At 37.0% G+C, this 21,313-nt stretch overlaps 3 protein-coding genes across 6 annotated transcripts in view; 1 reads left to right on the forward strand and 2 right to left on the reverse strand.

The window, feature by feature from the left end:
• The window catches only part of psda (pleckstrin and Sec7 domain containing a), a 35,539-nt gene extending 31,897 nt beyond the window's left edge, over positions 1–3,642 (reverse strand). Inside the window, exon 1 of one of the 2 annotated variants that reach the window (XM_058796926.1) lies at positions 3,179–3,630. The gene's annotated coding sequence lies outside the window, so the exon portion shown is untranslated. Of the gene's footprint in view, positions 1–3,178 lie in introns of both variants that reach the window. The other variant, XM_058796929.1, reaches the window with a different exon arrangement.
• A 1,629-nt stretch (positions 3,643–5,271) lies between these two features.
• Positions 5,272–8,984, reverse strand: LOC131552812 (E3 ubiquitin-protein ligase TRIM39-like). Of its 3 annotated transcripts, none has more exons than XM_058796935.1 (7): positions 8,778–8,984; positions 7,756–8,297; positions 7,236–7,328; positions 6,842–7,075; positions 6,737–6,759; positions 6,408–6,541; positions 5,272–6,310 (listed from the first exon to the last, which is right to left on the reverse strand). In XM_058796935.1, the coding sequence occupies exons 2-7, from the start codon at positions 8,278–8,280 to the stop codon at positions 5,724–5,726; spliced, it is 1,596 nt and encodes a 531-aa protein (XP_058652918.1). In that variant the 5' UTR covers positions 8,281–8,297; positions 8,778–8,984; the 3' UTR covers positions 5,272–5,723. The 3 variants fall into 3 exon arrangements, with proteins under 3 accessions (XP_058652918.1, XP_058652917.1, XP_058652919.1); XM_058796934.1 differs by having other exon boundaries at positions 7,236–7,331; positions 8,778–8,981; XM_058796936.1 differs by lacking the exon at positions 6,842–7,075 and having other exon boundaries at positions 7,236–7,331; positions 8,778–8,981.
• A 97-nt stretch (positions 8,985–9,081) lies between these two features.
• On the forward strand, positions 9,082–21,297 carry dna2 (DNA replication helicase/nuclease 2). Its single transcript, XM_058796933.1, has 23 exons — positions 9,082–9,412; positions 9,532–9,579; positions 10,358–11,274; positions 11,379–11,552; positions 11,648–11,831; positions 13,067–13,215; positions 13,431–13,562; positions 13,665–13,893; positions 13,993–14,110; positions 15,698–15,854; positions 15,957–16,151; positions 16,523–16,753; positions 16,857–16,973; positions 17,055–17,164; positions 17,317–17,426; positions 17,602–17,823; positions 18,387–18,580; positions 18,729–18,818; positions 19,792–19,999; positions 20,092–20,181; positions 20,277–20,459; positions 20,608–20,754; positions 20,922–21,297. Exons 1-23 carry the CDS (start codon positions 9,383–9,385, stop codon positions 20,973–20,975), a joined length of 4,089 nt encoding a protein of 1,362 aa, XP_058652916.1. The 5' UTR covers positions 9,082–9,382; the 3' UTR covers positions 20,976–21,297.
• The last annotated feature ends 16 nt before the right edge of the window (positions 21,298–21,313 follow it).

Below are 21,313 nucleotides of genomic sequence, written 5' to 3' on the forward strand. Positions count from 1 at the left end.
AAGGCCACTGGGATTACAACTAGTGATCTGAACTGAAACAGTCCTGAGTCTTAGCAGACACTTCTGTGAATTTAAAGTATATTAATGCTACTAGCTGCTGTTGTTTTTACAATAGTTCTATCTACAGCCTAATACAATTATACTTCATAGTGAACAGGAGATGACTGTGATGCGACAGAACTGTAATGATTAGCTGTGCTTGCATTAGCGTAAACTCAGCTACTTACAGATTATCTGTGTAAACAGCACTAGGTTGGTGCTTTCTGTTCCCGGGAATGCATTATGGCATGAAAAAATGTAACTTATTGTTTTCTTTTTATACTTTATTTGCTGGCTTATGCTGTTGATTAAAATGTATGGCTTTATTTATTTTGTTTGTTGAAAATGTGGCTTGTGAGGTTTCTACAGGTTCCCGACCGCTGCTTTAAATGTTTTGTGCATGCCTATATAAAGGCTGTGATTTTACTGTACTATGACCTAAGGCACCAACAGATGAAAATCAAATTAAAGCACAAGACAGTTTTCTATTAAATAAAATATTAGGAGAGATATTTATAATAAAAAGACACATGCCTCTTAATGTAGCTCTTGGCAGGACTCAGCCTCAGCAATGTGATATACTGGCCACTTTTAATGAGTCACTCAAATATTTCATACATTCAGCACAGTATATGGGCTAACAGCACTGTGCTTGCTGCCTCAAGAGGGTTGTGTTACATAAATCAGCAAAACTTCAAGAGTCAAAGCCATAGTCTAGTGGTTAGTGCATGTGCTCCAGACATAGTGAGCCATAGTGCTCTCATTCATACTCTCTACAATTTCCTGTCTCCCAGTATTTGAGTAGCTGACATTATGTTATTACTTTTTTAATATTGTGTACTCATTAATCAAGTAATCATGCTCAATTTTTGAAAACCTCATATTAATTGAGACTATATAAACAATTTGTATGTCAAAAAACTCTAAGTAATTTGTATTTGTATGTTAAAAACTACTGTGGGTAAGGTTAGAATTACAAACAGTGGGGTCCCAAAGTCTGAGACCACTAGTGAAAGTTTTTTTTTTTTTTTTATCATTTTTATTATTAAAGTAGTATTAAATTCAAAATTGCAAAGGACTTTGGATTTTGATGTTAAAAAAATCTATTGACATATCTAATATTTACATCTATTATTATTGTTATATATACAGTGAGGAAAATAAGTATTTGAACACCCTGCTATTTTGCAAGTTCTCCCACTTAGAAATCATGGAGGGTCTGAAATTGTCATCGTAGGTGCATGTCCACTGTGAGAGACATAATCTAAAAAAAAATCCAGAAATCACAATGTATGATTTTTAACTATTTATTTGTATGATACAGCTGCAAATAAGTATTTGAACACCTGTCTATCAGCTAGAATTCTGACCCTCAAAGACCTGTTAGTCTGCCTTTAAAATGTCCACCTCCACTCCATTTATTATCCTAAATTAGATGCACCTGTTTGAGGTCGTTAGCTGCATAAAGACACCTGTCCACCCCATACAATCAGTAAGAATCCAACTACTAACATGGCCAAGACCAAAGAGCTGTCCAAAGACACTAGAGACAAAATTGTACACCTCCACAAGGCTGGAAAGGGCTACGGGAAATTGCCAAGCAGCTTGGTGAAAAAGGTCCACTGTTGGAGCAATCATTAGAAAATGGAAGAAGCTAAACATGACTGTCAATCTCCCTCGGACTGGGGCTCCATGCAAGATCTCACCTCGTGGGGTCTCAATGATCCTAAGAAAGGTGAGAAATCAGCCCAGAACTACACGGGAGGAGCTGGTCAATGACCTGAAAAGAGCTGGGACCACCGTTTCCAAGGTTACTGTTGGTAATACACTAAGGCGTCATGGTTTGAAATCATGCATGGCACGGAAGGTTCCCCTGCTTAAACCAGTACATGTCCAGGCCCGACTTAAGTTTGCCAATGACCATTTGGATGATCCAGAGGAGTCATGGGAGAAAGTCATGTGGTCAGATGAGACCAAAATAGAACTTTTGGTCATAATTCCACTAAACGTGTTTGGAGGAAGAAGAATGATGAGTTCCATCCCAAGAACACCATCCCTACTGTGAAGCATGGGGGTGGTAGCATCAGGCTTTGGGGGTGTTTTTCTGCACTGTATTAAGGAGAGGTTTGACCTCTGTAATTGCAAACAAAGGCTACTGTACCAAATATTAACATTGATTTTCTCAGGTGTTCAAATACTTATTTGCAGCTGTATCATACAAATAAATAGTTAAAAAAATCATACATTGTGATTTCTGGATTTTTTTTTTTAGATTATGTCTCTCACAGTGGACATGCACCTACGATGACAATTTCAGACCCCTCCATGATTTCTAAGTGGGAGAACTTGCAAAATAGCAGGGTGTTCAAATACTTATTTTCCTCACTGTATATATATATATTTTTTTTATTATTTTAAGAACCACAAAAGCACATTATACAGTAAAAAAATATATTTTTAGAAATTTTAATAAAAAGACTGTTTTACTCCAATACTATTTCAGTTTTTCTACTTCAAAATTTCATGTTTAATTCAATGCCATTTCTTTGTAATTATATGTGAAATATAATAGCAATTTCAAAATGAAAATTTTTCATTTTTTTTCAGTGTAAATAATGTGAAAGTAGTTTAGGAGCAAGAGTTAAGGCATTATTGCGTGCTGTAAAAATATTGAACAACTCAGCTGACCTCCCGCATACACAGAGAGACACTGGGCACTGGGTAGTCCTGTCCTGCATTACCTACTATGTTATCTGAGAGCTTTGGAAAGAATACTTTACTCAGACTGACTGCTCTTAGACATTAGCTTCTAAGGTGACTGATAACTACAATGGACGTCTAGGGTATACAACAGATCTATGATCAAAAATTAAAGCACATGAGTTCAATTATACCTTCATAATACACTATACATGTTTTTCTGCAACCACTAAAAGCAAATGTCTCTACTAGTAGTTACTATTGCAAGTCAAAACAAACAAGCACAAGAAGCCTAGAATGAATAAACAATACAATTTGAAGGAGGTGTGCAATAAAATTCAGAAAATTAATAACATGTACGCCACATTCTCAAGAGGCTTGCTATTCCTACTTCTTATCTGATTAGTGAAAAAACAGAGGGACAAGCAACTTGACATACCTGATGGGTTCATGAAGAGGTGCAAATGCAGCAGACATTTGAGGTTTCATGGTTTCATTGTGCGTGCGTGGTGCTGAAGTGGACAGCTCCGCTGTAATTAGAAAAACTACTACAGCAGGCAAAGCAGTCAGTACACTTGTGTCCGTGTCTTTAGGGAGTGCCCATATCACATTCACAGAGCACTGGCAGGAGGCCCATCTGAGCTTAAGGTGGACTACAACTTTGTCAAGAAGTGCTTTCTATCTTCTAAAGCTGGATAAACTTGGGTTTTCTGGACAAAATACACAACTAATCTTTAATCTATAGCCTAATTATATCTCTGTACATGTCTATATGTGTCCCTGGACCACAAAACCAGTCTTAAGTTGCACAGGGATATTTGTAGCAAATAATATATTGTATGGGTCAAAATTATAGATTTATCTTTTATGCCAAAAATCATTAGGATATTAAGTAAAGATCATGCTCCATGAAGATATTTAATAAATTTCCTTATGTAAATATATCAAAACTTCGATTTTGATTTGTAATATGCATTGCTTTGTAATATGCATTGCAAGAACTTCATTTGGACAACTTTATAGGTGTTTTTCTCAATATTTAGATTTTTTTGCACCCTCAGATTCCAGATATTCAAATAGTTGTATCTCAGCCAAATATCCTAACAAAACATACATCAATGGAAAGCTTATTTATTCAGCTTTCAGAAGATCAATTTCGAAAAATTGACACTTCAGACTGGTTTTGTGGTCCAGGGTCACATACAGGTGCATCTCAATAAATTAGAATGTCATGGAAAAGTTCATTTATTTCAGTAATTCAACTCAAATTGTGAAACTCGTGTATTAAATAAATTCAATGCACACAGACTGAAGTAGTTTAAGTCTTTGGTTTTTTTAATTGTGATGATTTTGGCTCACATTTAACAAAAACCCTCAACAAATTAGAATACCTCATAAGACCGATAAAAAAAAAACATTTTTAGTGAATTGTTGGCCTTCTGGAAAGTATGTTCATTTACTGTATATGTACTCAATACTTGGTAGGGGCTCCTTTTGCTTTAATTACTGCCTCAATTCGGCGTGGCATGGAGGTGATCAGTTTGTGGCACTGCTGAGGTGGTATGAAAGCACAGGTTTCTTTGACAGTGGCCTTCAGCTTATCTGCATTTTTTGGTCTCGTTTCTCATTTTCCTCTTGACAATACCGTTCCGGTCTGGTGAGTTTGCTGGCCAGTCAAGCACACCAACACCATGGTCATTTAACCAACTTTTGATGCTTTTGGCAGTGTGGGCAGGTGCCAAATCCTGCTGGAAAATGAAATAAGCATCTTTAAAAAGCTGGTCAGCAGAAGGAAGCATGAAGTGCTCCAAAATTTCTTGGTAAACAAGTGCAGTGACTTTGGTTTTCAAAAAACACAATGGACCAACACCAGCAGATGACATTGCACCCCAAATCATCACAGACTGTGGAAACTTAACACTGAACTTCAAGCAACTTGGGCTATGAGCTTCTTCACCCTTCCTCCAGACTCTAGGACCTTGGTTTCCAAATGAAATACAAAACTTGCTCTCATCTGAAAAGAGGACTTTGTACCACTGGGCAACAGTCCAGTTCTTCTTCTCCTTAGCCCAGGTAAGACGCCTCTGACGTCGTCTGGTTCAGGAGTGGCTTAACAAGAGGAATACGACAACTGTAGCCAAATTCCTTGACACGTCTGTGTGTGGTGGCTCTTGATGCCTTGACCCCAGCCTCAGTCCAATTCCTTGTGAAGTGTTTTGAGTTGATTAGCTGATTGGCATGTCACCATATTCTAATTTGTTGAGATAGTGAATTGGTGGGTTTTTGTTAAATGTGAGCCAAAATCATCACAATTAAAAGAACCAAAGACTTAAACTACTTCAGTCTGTGTGCATTGAATTTATTTAATACATGAGTTTCACGATTTGAGTTGAATTACTGAAATAAATGAACTTTTCCATGACATTCTAATTTACTGAGATGCACCTGTATATCGTACAGTTACTCTGACAGTTTGAATTGAAATTTAATTTTGAAATTTAGAATTTAGCAGGTGCCTAGGTAAAGGGATAGTTCAGTCAAAAAAACCATTCGCATTCAAAACCTGTATCACTTTCTTAAAAGAACAGTTTTTATTCATAGAATGAGTCAATGCAAGCTGACTTTCACAGTTTATGGACAAAACAAAAAATGATGTCAAAATGTTCATTATTGATGAAGCAATTTGAGGCAAGGTGAACTATCCTTTTTAAGTAAAAAAAGGGCAAAATAGTTTATTACATTTAATTTGTATTAATTTGTCAAAAATGTTGTAACTACTTGCACCTCTTTCTCACTTTTCAGTTTTAAAACACCCAGAGCACAATGGGTTATATGCTACATTGAGGTAAAAATTAAAATATAGAATTAAAGTATTAAATCCTATATTTCTTGTGATAACTACGCCAAACTCAATCATATAAAACAGACACGCAATAGAATGATTCATCTATTATTTAAGCACTGTCACTGGAAAATTTATGGATTCACACAACTTGTGAGGGGCTTTGAGGAATATTTTTGTTTCTTAGATGTACAATGGCAAGAGGCTGACTATTTTGGCCATTTATGTCAATACAGGGATTGAAGATGGGATAAACTGGGCTAGAAAATTCCACACAGAATGAGTGGAGCAAAGCCAGCGTATCACCATCATAGAAAGACACATTCCCTTTCTGTATATCTACCAAAACTCCAAGTTTTTGGATGGTTTTCCTTACTGCCAATGGCTTTTCATTTGAGTCCTGACAAATGAGATATTTTCCATTACCATGATAGATGTAGCAGAATGCATTGTTAAAGTCACCGTTGCAATGCTCTGAATCCTGATCTCCAGCAGCTGACCCATACGACAGACCAATCAACCAGAAAGGTTTCTTCCAGACGGCCACTTCCCAGTAATGGGAGCCACTGGAGAATCTTTCCTTGGCCCGGACACTGTACTGAGAGCTGATGTTTGTTTTCTGTTTCCTCTCTGGGGTTGGTTTCTTACTCCAGTGTACCTCCAGCCTGTCTGCTGACACATCCAACTCAGGGTGTGCTGTTTCTGGGTCTAAACTTATTGCTCTGAGACCTGGAGGTGGAAAAATATGATACGATACATTATAAGGTTAAGTTTATGTAAGTCTAAGTATGTCTTTTATCATTGTGCATTGAAACATCACACTTACTAGACCACAGCCGCTGAGTGTTCTGAAGGACAACTTCATCTAAGTTATCAACCAGCTGTTCAACAGTCTTCATCTTGTCTAGAGTGCTGTACTCTTGCTCTATCACAGACACAAGTGGCAATTCCACCTGGGAACTAGAGTGATGATGAAGGATTCTATTAAATATTTATTTTGGTACTAATGTCTCATGGCATAGTAGAGAAAAAACACTTTTAAAAAATTTAGAAAAAAAAAAAATAGATTGGCCATTTCAGTCCCCATAAAATACTGTTATTTTATGTTTATAAAATATTTAGTTTCAATTTCAAGAAAATGCAGAAAGAACTCACCCTAGTCCATGTTTTTTGAAATGCTGTAAAATCAATTTTGTTTTATGTTAGTGACAAAATACAGAATGAAAATGTGCACAAAAAATAAACGCAAAAAATACGCACTTGGAGAAATTTGACATCATGCTCTTCCTCGAGGAGAGTTTGGCTTGATCTTAGGGTAGTATTAATATCTTTAACATGACGCTGTAGTGACTCACTCCTGCATCTCAGCCATTTGTTGCTGTAAATCTCTTCTGTTTCCAGAATGGCTAACATCAGCTTCTGATCCTCCTCAATGTGGGCTTTTATCTGGCTGTATTTCTCAACTATTCTGACTCTATATGCTTCTGCATTTTTCTGCAAACCACAAGATGTCAAAAAAGTCTGATGAACTATCAGAAAACACAGCATATCTGAACACCTCTTGCTGCAATAAATTCAATAAATTTCATTGTGATGTGTGCAATACTTTATTTGGTTTAATTGGTTAGTATATGACTCATATTGAAATACCCACCGACACCTCTGAAAATAATGGCTCCAAATCTTGCAAAGCAGACTTGGCTAAATGCTTCCTTTGTAGAAGAAGTGATTTGTTGGTCTCCAACACCTTCTAAAAACAAGAGATGTTTCCATAAGTTCTCAATACACTGTTACTTTCCACACAATTTTAGACATAATAATGGCCCATTAAGTTATTTAATAGTATTTATCTAATAAAAATGTATCCGAGTCAATTATTTTTTGTCCAGATCTATCAATTTATTTAAAAAAAACATTAAAATCTAAATTAATTACCTGAATACATATCTTCTATGATGAGCATGTCATTTATGTACTAAAATGAAGTAAATATAAGCATATACAATATATTTGCTAAATATTTATATATTTTCACTTCTAAAAAAAAAACTGTAAACATTTTAATGATTTTCCTTTAATAGATTGTGGACACTTCTATCACTACTAGACCAATCTATCAAAATAATGTTGTTCACTCAAATTATTTGAAATTTAATTAATTAAATCTATCCTACCTTGAACTCTGTGCATGCCTCTTGCAGCGTAACAGCTTGATGGTTTTTATGTGAACCAACTGCAATGCACAGACAACACACAGCAATCTGATCCTCCTGACAGAAGAGTTTCAGCTCCTCCCCATGCTCCTTACACTTAAAGGAAATCAAGTCTTCAGTTACTTCGATGATAGAGTGCCCTCTTAAAGCCTCTCTCTGCTGGTGCAGGAGGGTGTGAGCAGAGCACAGAGAGGCATCGCAGGTGAGGCAGCTCTTCACAGCCACCTCAGTCTTCCCGATGCACTGATCACACATGATAATAGAAGGTGACATCTGAGATGATTCTTTCAGCAAAGGTGCTCTTGCAAAGGCATCCTGAACTTTCCTTTGAAGATCTGAGTTGATCTCAAGCTCAAGGTCAGGAGGAAGGAGGATTTGACATTCCGGACAGAACAGTGGCCCTTCTCTGGATGTTTTTGGGTTATCCATGTTCCAGACCACTTGGATGCAGGTTTGACAGAAGTTGTGCCCACATGGAAGACGCATAGGGTCTGTGAAAGGCTCTACACAAACAGGACATATTAGTTCTTCTTCTCGAGCGTCCATGTCAGCAGACCTTCTACTGTCTGTGTGTGGTGGCCCGGCATTAATATTTCAAAGATGAGGTTCATATTGCAATGCCATTATGTTATAAGTGTATTCAATTACAATACACTGTGCATGTCTTCTAATACAACAATATATAAAATATTTCAAACCAACTATAACGTGCAGTGATATTCAAATCCATCTTGTTTAAGTCTAACCTCAAATATGGAAGAAAACCACACCAAAAGGCAAACAAATGCCTTTATTGCTAAATTAAAAAAGTGTAAAATGTCGAATTCAAATCGAATTGTTGTCATGTATTAATGACAATCATCTGTAAACCACTTGAAAGCCCAAATGTATAATTATTATACCTAACATGTATTTTGTTAATTTAAAGCAGCTTAAAGAAGCATAAACAATTGTTTGAAACGCACACAGCAAAACGTACTTACCATGTTGACATTCAAAAATGTGCGGGAAAATCTAGCATTGCTTGTGTTTGTTGTCTTGGTAACTACAAAATTCGATTCTATTAGACAGAAAACAACGATGTAATGGACAGTTTTTTGTTTAATTATATGACACGAGGCTAACGGAGTGTTAATAATAAACGAGCAGATTTGTTTTCAAACTGTGTGTGTGACAACTACAAATTCGAGCAATAATCTCACTGACGCTAGGTGGCAGTGTATCGATAATGGCGATGTGAATGCAGCAGACAAAAAACGAGGAAATGTTCGCTTTGATGTGTTTGATGTACGCGGGAATTTTGAGATCGCAGTGTTTACTTTGCAGGGATGCAGCAAGAGTTGTTTACGCAAGAAATCTGCTATTTTTAATTTTCTGTGAAAGCATATGTGAGAACCGTTTGGATGACCGTAGCAACTGGAGAATATCTGCTTCTGGACGAATTACGTTTGAAAGCGGTGGCTATCTTTATATGCAGTTGTCACAGTGATGTGAGGGGTTTTTAAGATTTGATATCAGTAGAGCTGCTTTATGTTATTGGATTCTCCGAATATTATTTATTTATTTATTTACTTACTTACGGTCCACGATGATTAAGTGTAAATCCAGAAAATCTTCCGTAAGTAACTTATTTCATATTCATCTCTGATGCTTTGTTATTCATCCTCATCTTACTATGAAGATGTAAATGTTATCAGCTGTGAAAGTGTACTAACTAACTTTTGGTTGTTGTTGTAGATGGTCACTGGAGTTCAGTCAAATATTTCTGCCTTTTTTGTCTCAAAGGTAAGATAAGAAAGTGAACTCTTTAAGTTGCTCTTAAAAGGATAGTTCACCTAAAAAAATTAACGTTTTGTGGTCGTATATTCCCCTTTATATATATATATATATATATAGATATATAGATATATGATATATAGATATATGATATATGAACGATGGTTTTTGTGGGCAGAGCCTATCTGGTGGCAGAAAATTACAGTTTTCAAGTAAGTTAGCAGTCTATGGAAGCCATGGAATAAAATAAAGGTAAATTTGAGTTCATATTTCAAAATTCTGCCTTTATTCTCGTAATTTCAAAACGTCTGTGTTCAGCTTCAAATGGCATCTTTGATGACATGATTCTATAAAAATTTGCATTCTGATTCTGACATCCAAAGGTACAAAAATATATATTTTTTAATTTTATTCCGTGAGTTTTATCCGTTTCCCTTCACTTGTTGCCAGTGTTTTTCTGCCACCACTATGCGCCATGCAGATGCAAGTGGCATAACTGTGACAGCTACTCCAAATTGGTCTATTGTCCCAAACATTTAATATATGTTTGTGATGCCCTTTAATTGTAATTAAATTAATTTTTTATGTAGTTAGTTACTCCTGATCCTTATATTGATTTATGTTGTTCAGTAAGTCTTTGGAACCTTCTTAATTTTTTGTCTTTTTGAAATTCAATTTAAAAAGTAATCAGTACCTTGCATGTTAAAGTAATCGCCACCTGCTCTTATGTTAAAAATAAGGTTGACATCATACCTCACACCATAACATCACCTTTATGTTTTATCAGGTTTCACCAAAGTCACCTAAAAAAATTGCAGCTGGGATCACAAGATTCCCCGTTTCATTGAAGACTGGTTTTGTGGAGGATAAAAATGTCCCCTGCTCTCCAACCCCTTTTGCTGTTCCAGAGACGCCTGACAGTCTGAGGAGTGAGAACCCTTCAGACACTTCATATGAGAACCGCTCACCTGTCTCCCGTGACCTACATTCTAAAGGTGTCAGGGGTAAACCAAGCCTGATGGCACGTAAGCTGATGCAGCCACAGAAAAACAGCAGTCCAGAGCCAGAGGAAACTTTTGAGCTTAAGAATGGCCTGAGTCACTCTGGCTCTGTGAAGAGGTTGTTGCACAGCTCAGAGAACATCCAGAGTGCCAAACGGTCCAGGACCATGCAAGTTCAGAAACTACCTGATTGTGATGCAAGCTCTCCAGGGGCCAATCCAAATGCATTTTCAAAGAGTCCTGAGAAAAAAATGAAAGCTGAGTCTGTCAGTTTTGAGAGTAGCCGATTGACAACTGGGTCTTGTGTGACAATGAATAGAAAAACAAATGGTTTCTCAAAACCCTCAAAAAAATCCTCTCAACATCTGAGCTTTAATACAAGTGAAAAAGAAAATTCACTTGGTGTAAACCTGAAGCCGGACATGAGTACGGTTTCTGGAACGAATGACTTTGATCTTGTGATGTCATATAGTTCATGGATACAAAATGGATCTACTGAAGACAAAGAGACTTTTCTCAACTGTCCAGTTACTAAGAAGAGACCCTTGAATACTGCTGATCTGCAAGCGAAAGACAAAATTGCTGATGGAAAAACTTTGCCAGTCCCATTTGAAGATGATTTTACTGATCTGATAGACGATAGGTTTGATGATGGCATGGAGCAAAAATCGGAGGCGTCAAAACCCAAGAAGTTCAGTCATGAGTATGAATGTTTTATCCAATCTATTTATGTGCACATAAGTGAGCTTTAGTAATATTTGATAGTATGGTGATTTTTGTGTTAAAACTGGTTTCTTTGAATTTTAGAAAAAACAAATGTATACCAGAGCATGTTATACTGGCCTCTGGTGTTCATAACCGATACTGGGTACTGGATGTACGGGATATCACCTCATCACGAAGTTGCACGGAGAAGCACTTAACCATCACCTGCTCCAAGACGACACAGTCCAGAGAGACCTGTATTCTCAAAGATGGCTGGTACAAAATGTTACTTGGCATATGAAAAAAACTTTTAAGAGTTCTTTCTTTCTGATTGTCTTTTTGTTTTGAACTTTCCAACCTCTTTTCTAAAGGGAGAGTACTTCGGTTGCTGTTGGGGACATCGTTCATTTGGAAGGGAGGTGTGTTTCTGGCTTGTGGACGATTGATAGAGACTCTGGTTTCCTGGTTCTGCTGCCTGACCTGCTGATATCGGGGACCAGCATTGCCAGCAGTATTCGCTGCATGAGGCGAGGGGTGCTGGGAGAGATGTTTAAGGTGTGGAAATTTAATGTTGTGCCTCAAGCATAAAGCATATTAGATTAGATTAGATTAGATTCAACTTTATTGTCATTACACAAGTATTGTCATTACACAGGGCAACGAAATGCAGTTTAGGTCTAACCAGAAGTGCAATAGCAGCAAGTGCAGGATATACAATGGTTGAATAAGTGCAGGACAAGGATATGTACTGAATATATGTATAAATATATATAGAAAGATGGTTATTAATATAAACAGAATTTACAGGTGAATATGTATAGTGAATAAATATACAGATGGCTATTACTATAAACAAGGTGTAAAAGTGCAGTGGAAGTGATTGCATATTACAATTAGACATACGGTGCAAAATGTTAATGTAAACATTGATAATGTAAACAACAGTCGGCAGTGCAAATGAGCATAGTCCAATTTAGGTATGGTAGTGCAAGATACAAAAGTAAACAGTTGTTACTGTAATAAAAATTTACATTCAGTAGTGCAAATAAGGCAGATGTGAGGTAGGAGAGAAGAGTTAATAATATATGAGGAAGTGGATCAACGGGGGTTAGAGTTCAGTTGCACCGTCGTTCAAAGTTTTTGGGGTCAGCAAATTATTATTATTATTTTATTTTTATTTTTTCAGTTATTCAGTTGGTCAAAAATAACAGTAAAGACATTTATAATGTCTTTCTAGAACTTTCTATTCATCAAAGAATCCTGGGAAAAAATACTATGTTTCAACAAAAATATTAAGCGGCACCGTTTACATTGATCATTGATCGTAATAAGAAATATTTGTTGAGCACCAAGAAAATTCAGCTTTGCTGTCAAAGAAATACATTACATTTTAACATATATTCAAATAGAAAGTGGTTATTTTAAAATGTACCAATATTTCACAATATTGCTGTTTCCATGGTATTTTTGAAATAAATGCAGCCTTGGTGAGCATAAGATTAAAAAAATCTTACTGACCAAACTTTTGAGTAGTAATATATTATATTGTACGGTATGGGAAATTAATATTCATTCTCAGATTTACTAGATTATATTTCGCAGCATGTTAATGAGCATGCACAATTAAATATCAATATCCAGTAGTTATCAAATGCAGAATGTACAGTGTATACTGCTCATATTAATGTTTACAACAGTGGATGATGCAAACCTTTCCGTGTTCTTAATTATTCTTGTGTCAAAATTGTGGTGCTTAAAATAATGAAATAGTTTGTGTGGGTTTTATACAGGCATTTGATGGTGGATCTAAGCAGATGTTAAATGGTACCATAGTTCATGATATCTTCCAAAAAGCAGCCATGTCCTCAGATTTCTCCCTAGAGAGGATACAGACATTTGCTGCAGGGGCCCTAAGAAACCCCAACTACCTCAGACAAATGTAAGAGTTATCTTGTAACATCTCCACCTTTAGAGGCATATAAGTTGTACCATCTTTATAAATTACTGTTTTTACATAGTTTTCTGTTTTTTTTTGTTTGTTTGTTTGTTTTTGTAGTTTTCTTAGACCTGAAATACAGTGTTTGACAACAACAGTAAAGATCTCTATTGTGTGCCTTAAAAAGACTGTGCTTGATTTTTACTTACTTTAATTAGGTATAGTCTAAAGCTGACCCAGGCTGACATGAAACAGGAAGTAGAAGAATATCTTCCCTCTTTATCTGAGTGGTCAAAACACTACCTCCACACTTCACCACAGGCTGGACAAAAGCAGCTCACTCTCAAACTGTGAGTGTATTTATTTATTTATTTTAAAAGATTGAGAACATAGTGGGTTCGGTTTTAATATTACGAATAAATGTAATGGTTTGTGTGGTTATTTGCCATCAGCCCTAGTGACGGGGCTCTGAGCAAGCAAGATGCCACCTGTAGCGTGACAGTCACAGATTTTGCGGACATCGAGGAGAACATCTGGTGTCCACGTTTTGGCCTGAAGGGGAAGATAGATGTCACAGCTAGAGTTAGGATTCATCGGAGAGGCAGAAAGCCCACAGAGAGGATTGTGCCACTGGAGCTGAAAACCGGCAAGGAGTCCAACTCCATTGAGCATCGCAGTCAGGTACAAAAGGCAACTGTGTAGACATGTCACATGTTAAAATATTACTATTTATGTCACTACTGAATATTGCTTATTATTTGACTTGATTTTTTTTTTAAGGTTATTCTGTACACTTTGATGAGCTCAGCTAGACGTTGTGATCCAGAGGCAGGTTTCCTTGTCTACTTGAAGACTGGCAGTCTACATCCTGTTGTGGGCAACCACATGGACAGGAGAGGTTGGTTTGTTTTGGTTTTTTAAATGTATAGTTCACCAAAAGCGAAATTCTGTCATCATTTGCTCACCCTGAAGTCATTCAGTTCATATATCTCCAAAACACAAGTTAAGCTATTTTAATGGAACCTGAGTGATTTCTGTCCTCAAAGCACAATGCTCATTGTTTATTGTTGCGATTTAAAAACCTAAACTAAATCTGCTCAGCATCAGAAGACTTGGATCAAACTGCTTGATTCATATGGATTACTTTTACGGATGTCTTTCTGAAAATTTTGATGCATGAAACTTTTGAAGTAGTTGACTGCAGAGAGAACAAAATCCCTTATGCCAAATTTACACTGCACGATTTTAGCCCGATTTTTCAGTCGCCGACAGGTTTTGATGACAAATCGGTGCTCGTTCACGCGAGTGACAATCAAGTAGTGTGAATTATCAAAGACTCAATCTGAGAGAATCGCCGACCGTGAAATATTTGGCATGCTAAATATCTGGACCTGTGGGCGAGTGAAAATCCTGCTGTGTAAAATGAGTTCTGACTGAAACATACATCAGCGATGACCTACAGCCAATGAGAGAGCAAGATGCAGGGCAGCGGGACGTTCGGGGAGGACTTTTTTAAATTTCTTTTTATCAAGCAATATAAACAACGTGGCAATATCAGTACATTTTTGCATTAGAATATACAGAACAGGTACAAGAAAATATATAGGCTATATATAGCCTATATATAGCTTACACACACACACACACACACACATATATATATATATATATATATATATATATATATATATATATATATATATATATATAATATAAAAAAAAAATTAAAATTAATAAAATGGGGTTAGGGTTTTTCCTGTAAATAATATTCTTCTATAAAGGACAGAAGATTTAACAGATTTTGCATTATCACTTTGAGGGCTTTTGTAGGCTATAAGAAATAAATTCATTATAAAATGCACAAAACGTTTGTTTCACTTTCAAGTAGCCTATTAGATTTGTGTAGGCTATATAAAATTTTCCCAGCTTAAGTATGTTGTTAACAAGAAAGTCATATTTGTTCATTATTGTGTGTTCGTGGAGGACTTTACAGACCATAATATCAGCATGGTCTTGTGTTATTCTCACGTCACGTGCGTTTGGCTGTAGTTTGTGGATCAGACAGAGTTGACGTCGGCGATTCTTCCTATTGTATACTCATGCAGTGTGTAACCTCTTGTCGCCGATCTAACATGCAATGTGAACACAGCAGCAACTGAATGCTATCCCAGATAGTCGTGCAGTGTGAAAACAACGGTGATCCAATGACTTTGAAAATCATGCAGTGTGAACTCGGCATTATCTTATCTTCACTTGTGTGTCAAAAATGAATGCAATGGGCTTATGGGTTGGGAGTGTCATGAGGGTGAGTAATGACAGAATTTACATTGTTGGGTGAAACTATTGCTTTGAATCTTGTAGTTTAAAAACAAATGTTGCAAACAAGAGCCAATTGACTTGTAATTGACCGAGTAATGTTGAAATCTCTGATAGGCTTACATCCTGCTTATGACTGTACTGATTAATATTTTTTTTGCTATCACAGAGCTGATTAAAATAAGAAACTCATTGGCCCATCACATCGGAAACAACCTTACTAAGGTGGATGGAAGAAGTCAAATGGCCCTATTGCCTGCCATTGTATCTGACCAGCAGACATGCAAGTACTGTCCTCAGAAAAGGAACTGTGCAGTTTACAACAGGTACTGTTTTTTTTTTTTCTCCATGCAGCATCTTCCATTACAACTTCAAACAGAGTTTTGTAATTCCATTGAGCTTCAGCTGAAATGCACCATTTTGTATAGAGCTGTTGAGAGAGCTTCTGTGGGGAACTTCCACAGTGAAGATCCACAGGCCTTTGTGCAGTCGGAGAGCGAGCACCTCAGCCATGTGCACCTCCAGTACTTCAACCACTGGCTGCTGCTCTGCACGCTGGAGGCTCTCACCATGGAGAACAAAGGAGGTCGGCGCAATATCTGGCTTCAGACTGCCCAGCAGAGGTGGGTGTTTTATAAAATATGACTTTTACTGTAAATTGTGTTATTCACCCATCATTTACTCCCCCTCATGTCATTCCAAACCCATTCCGAAGACTTTTGTTCAACTTCGAAACACAAATGACGATATTCGTAATGTCTAGATATTTTCGTCCCTCCATTGTGAGACAGTTTCACCAAAAATAAAGAGATAATCAGAACCATACAAAACAAGCTATTTTTACATGAATTTTGAAGAGACGTGTTTACTTTATAGTATATGTAAAAAGCCTAAATAAATAAAAGATTAACAGTGTTTGTCTGAATTAATTGAATGCTTTTGGCCTTAATGAATGTCTCTGTTGCATCACTGTTCTTATGTTGTTCATTCTCAGGGAGAAAAGTGGTGGCTGCGCGGGTAACATGCAGTTAGCTGGAGATGTCAGCATCCTGTCTGAAGGTGTATATAAGCACAGCTTTGTGAGGAAGGAGGGCGATCAGACTCTCACTGGGCTGATAGTGGGTGACAGGATTGTGGTCAGTGATCAGGACTCGTTGCTTATAGGCCTTGCCACAGGATATGTCACAGAAATAACTGTCAGTGGAGTGACTTGCTCTTTGGACAAGTAAGTCTCTTGCAGATGCTTTTCATAATGCTATTTAATATTACTGAATCTGAAATGTTCAAGGGTACATCAAAGCTTAATTCCACATTCATATCATTTCCAGAAACATTTTTAAGTATTCCTCAAACACAGTTTTCCGACTGGACCAGGATGAAGGTGTAGGCGGTCTTAGCACCCATTTAGGAAACCTGTCTATGTTAATGGAAAACACTCCAACCAGGTCTGATCATAATTTTCTGTTTGTTCCTTTTACTTTAAATGTCTTGCTGATAGTGTTGATAAAATGTATATTTTTCTGCAGTGAAAGACTGAGGAAGTTGATTGTGGAATTCAGGCCTCCCCAGTTCATTGACAGCCTCAGCAGTGTTTTGCCACGAGACGCCAAGGACACTGTGGCCAACATTCTGAAAGGTGTGTTCAAATGCTGCCTTCTCCTGATAACATTGAACCATAATGTCACTCTTTCTGCAGTGAGTTGCTTTAAAACATGCCCTTGATGTGTTCTTTGAATAACAGAACTTCTCTGTTCATACTTGATGAGTTTTAACCATGTTGCCTTTTAGGGCTCAACAAACCCCAGAAACAAGCCATGAAAAAAGTGCTACTATCCAAAGATTACACACTTATTGTGGGAATGCCAGGTACTGGGAAAACTACCACCATCTGTACACTGGTAAGAACTAATGAATTTTGAAAACCAGTTGAGTTTATACAACTGTATTGTTTCATGTCATAATTTTGTTTGCATTTACATTTTTTTACCCTCTTTCTGACCTGTGGAGTGAAATTGTTTTTGCTACTGGTTTCTGTATACAAAGGAATATTAATCTGACATTTATTTTTTGCAGGTGCGTATACTCCATGCTTGTGGCTTCAGTGTACTTCTGACTAGCTACACCCACTCTGCTGTGGACAACATCCTCCTGAAACTAAAGAGGTTTAAGATTGGCTTCCTGCGACTGGGTCGTTCACAAAAGGTGCACCATGACATCCTGCCCTTCACAGAGGAGTCATGTCGGGCCAAAGGCATCCAAACACTAGAAGAGCTGGAACAACTGTATAACAAAGAAGTAAGACATTAAAATATTTAATCATATAAAATAATTAAGATATTAATTATTATTATTAGAGTTTATTAAAAGAAATGCAGTTATTCAAAAGTTTTTGAGTCTTTAATGCTTTTTGAAATTAGTTTCTTATGCTCACCATATATTTAATCTAAAATGCAGTAAAACAGTAATATTGTGAAATACTGTTACAATTTAAAATAATATGTATTTTATAACGTTTTTATTCTTGTGATGTCAAAGCTACATTTTCAGCAGTCATTACTGCAGTCTTCAGTGTCACGTGATCCATCAGAAGTAATTCCAATATGCTGATTTGATGCTTAAGAATCATTTCTTATTATTAATGTTGAAATATTGTGCTGCTTAATATCCAAAAGTTTTGTTTTGGTTACAGAAATATTTACTGTCACTTTTGATCATAAAAATTTTGATTTCTTTCTGACCCCAAACTTTTGAACCATAACGAATATGACATTTAAGTGATAATGTTCAAACTCTGATTGATTGCTCTACATTTTAAAAATCCAAATTGTTTTGTAAAGCTTACCCCATTTTCTTTGTAGCTGATTGTGGCCACCACCTGTATGGGTGTAAAGCATCCAATATTCAGCCGTAGACGCTTTGACTTCTGCATCGTGGATGAGGCATCTCAGATCAGTCAACCTGTATGTTTAGGTCCGCTGTTCTATGCCCAGCGCTTTGTCCTGGTGGGAGACCACCAGCAACTTCCTCCGATTGTACAGAATGCTGAAGCCAGGTAGTACACTTCTACTCATTCAGAACTTTTTGAAAGATTGTCACGTTGAGCCTCTGAATACAGCAGTTACACTATCATGATATTATTATAGCTCATCCCATAAAGTTGTTGTTTTTTTCTTTTCTCCATTGCTCTAATTTTTACTCAGAACACTGGGCATGGATGAGAGTTTGTTCAAACGTCTGGAGCACCATAGTGATGCAGTTGTTCAGCTGAATGTGCAGTACCGAATGAACAGGTGGGAGTTACACCAGTCAGACATTCAGACTAAGATTGTTAAATGGAAATAAAAAACAATATATAAGTCTAATTTGATATAAGGAGTTAAAAATTTGGACTAAATCTTTAAAGGGATAGTTCACCCGAAAATGAAAATTCTGTCATTAATTACTCACCCTCATGTTGTTCCAAACCTGTAAGACCTCCGATATTTGGAACACAAATTAAGATATTTTTAATGAAATCCAAGAGCTGTCTGACCCTCCATAGACAGCAACGCAACTACCATGTTCAAGGTCCTGAGACATAGTAAGGACATCGGTGGTTCAACCGTAATTTTATGAAGCTATTAGAATTCCTTTTATGAGCAAAGAAAACAAAACAGCTTTATTCAACAATTTCTTTTCTTCTGTGTCAGACTTCGACACACGTTCACAACAGTACCACAACGCATGCGTGTGCATTCCTCTAATTTAAAACAAGCTTCAGCGCTTCCGGGTTCTACATCAGTACGCCAGCTCCAGCATCAGCAGCACCACATGCATGCGTGGTACTCTTGTGAATGCGCGGCGGAGGCTGACACGGAAGAGAAGAATAGTTGAATGAAGTCATTATTTTTGTTTTCTTTACACACAAAAAGTATTTTCGTGTGTAAAGAAATGAATTAACTTCATAAAATTACAGTTGAACCACTGATGTCACATGGACAATTACATCCATGTCCTTCTGGGCCTTGAACGTGGTAGTTGCGTTGCCATCTATGCGGGGTCAGAAAGCTCTCAGATTTCATCAAAAATAACTTATCTTTTGTGTTTCAAAAATGAACAAAGGTCTTACAGGTTTGGAACGACATAATTTTAATTTTAAGGTGAACTATCCTTTTAATATTAAATTTCTCTTAAATGGGCATTAAGAACTATGTGGTATACTAATAGGTGATTTTTGAGAATATTCACAAGCAGCTCTTACACTTGCTATTTTCCATCCTGCAGTGCGATCATGTCCCTGAGCAATGCTCTGATGTATGAAGGCCGACTGGAGTGTGGCTCTGAGAGGACGGCAAGCGCAGTGCTGCAGCTGCCTGGTAGAGCTCAGGTTGAGAAGGAGCTGGACCTGTTTGTGTGTCAGCCGCAGTACAGCGCTTGGGTCCAGGCTGCACTGGAGCCCAATAGTCCTGTCTGTTTCCTGGACACCTCCGAGGTCAGTCTGACTTCCTTTTTTTCTTAGCCTTCATCTCAATTCTAAATTTGTTTTTCGTACATTTTATCATTATGTACTGTACCTTTCTTCAGGTTCCCGCCCCTGAGACGGTGGAGAAAAGTGGTATCAGCAACCACATGGAAGCCATATTGGTACAAGCCCTTGTCACTCTGCTGCTCAAGGTCCGAACATACCATTTGTTGTGAAACACACAGATTTTTTTTTTTTTTTTCTCCTGTAGTACTTGAAATTATATTTAATTTTAAATGTGTTGTAGGCTGGATGCAGAGCGTCTGATATTGGGGTCATTGCTCCATATCGACAACAGCTAAAAGCCATCTCCAGTCTGCTGCAGGGAGATGCCTTTAAAGCTCTGGAAGTCAACACTGTGGACAAATACCAAGGACGTGACAAGAGCGTCATCATTGTGTCCTTTGTTCGAAGCAACCCTGAAGGCAACGTAAGTGACCTTCCCCCCTGAATTTAAACAAACTAAATATTTAACATTTAAGCCAATTAACTGTTCATTGCAGTGATCGAGTATATGATGCATGGGCCATTATGTGCTCGATTATTTCATTATTCTTATGTGTAAAATCATTTTACAGCTGGGTGAGTTGCTCCAAGACTGGCGCAGGCTAAATGTGGCCATCACTAGAGCCAAACACAAGCTCCTCATGCTGGGCTCAGCGCCCACCCTTCGCCGGTACGCACCGCTAGAGAAACTTCTCTGCCACCTTCAAAAGGAAGATATGATATCCTTTACAACTGTGTTTATGTATGAGAATCTTATTGCAGGTTCATTCAGGGACTTTTTATCACTCTGTAATTGAAATTAGTTAATAAAATCAGTAATAAATTATAAATTATTACTTTTTTTTTGTAAAACAGAGCTTTTGAAATTCTCCTTAATTTAACTCACATCTTCCAGCTGCCTGCTGCTGCCCATGAGGCACTACCTGGAATCCACTTGTGATGAAAACAAAAACCTCTTCTGATCCATAGTGAACATCAAAGACAATGCTGTGAAACTTTTACTTGAAGAAAATTTTAGGGAAATTGTATACATAAGCTTCAGATGACTATAGACACCTTTTATTTTGTTTTAATAAAAGATGCAAAGTTTAATAATAAAGTGCTGACAGGCCCTAGTGCATAATTACACTCATGAGTTTCTTTACTCAATTAATTCCTACCTCATGTTGCATAATTTTTAAATTCAATACAGTTTTATCCATGTAAGTGTTTTGTGTGTGTTTTATCTATTTTTTTGTGAATTTATAAAGTTTTGTTTAATAAAAAATTGCAACAAAT

The sequence above is a fragment of the Onychostoma macrolepis genome, chromosome 13, assembly GCF_012432095.1.
Source record: "Onychostoma macrolepis isolate SWU-2019 chromosome 13, ASM1243209v1, whole genome shotgun sequence".
In the NCBI taxonomy this organism is placed as follows: Eukaryota; Metazoa; Chordata; class Actinopteri; order Cypriniformes; family Cyprinidae; genus Onychostoma; species Onychostoma macrolepis.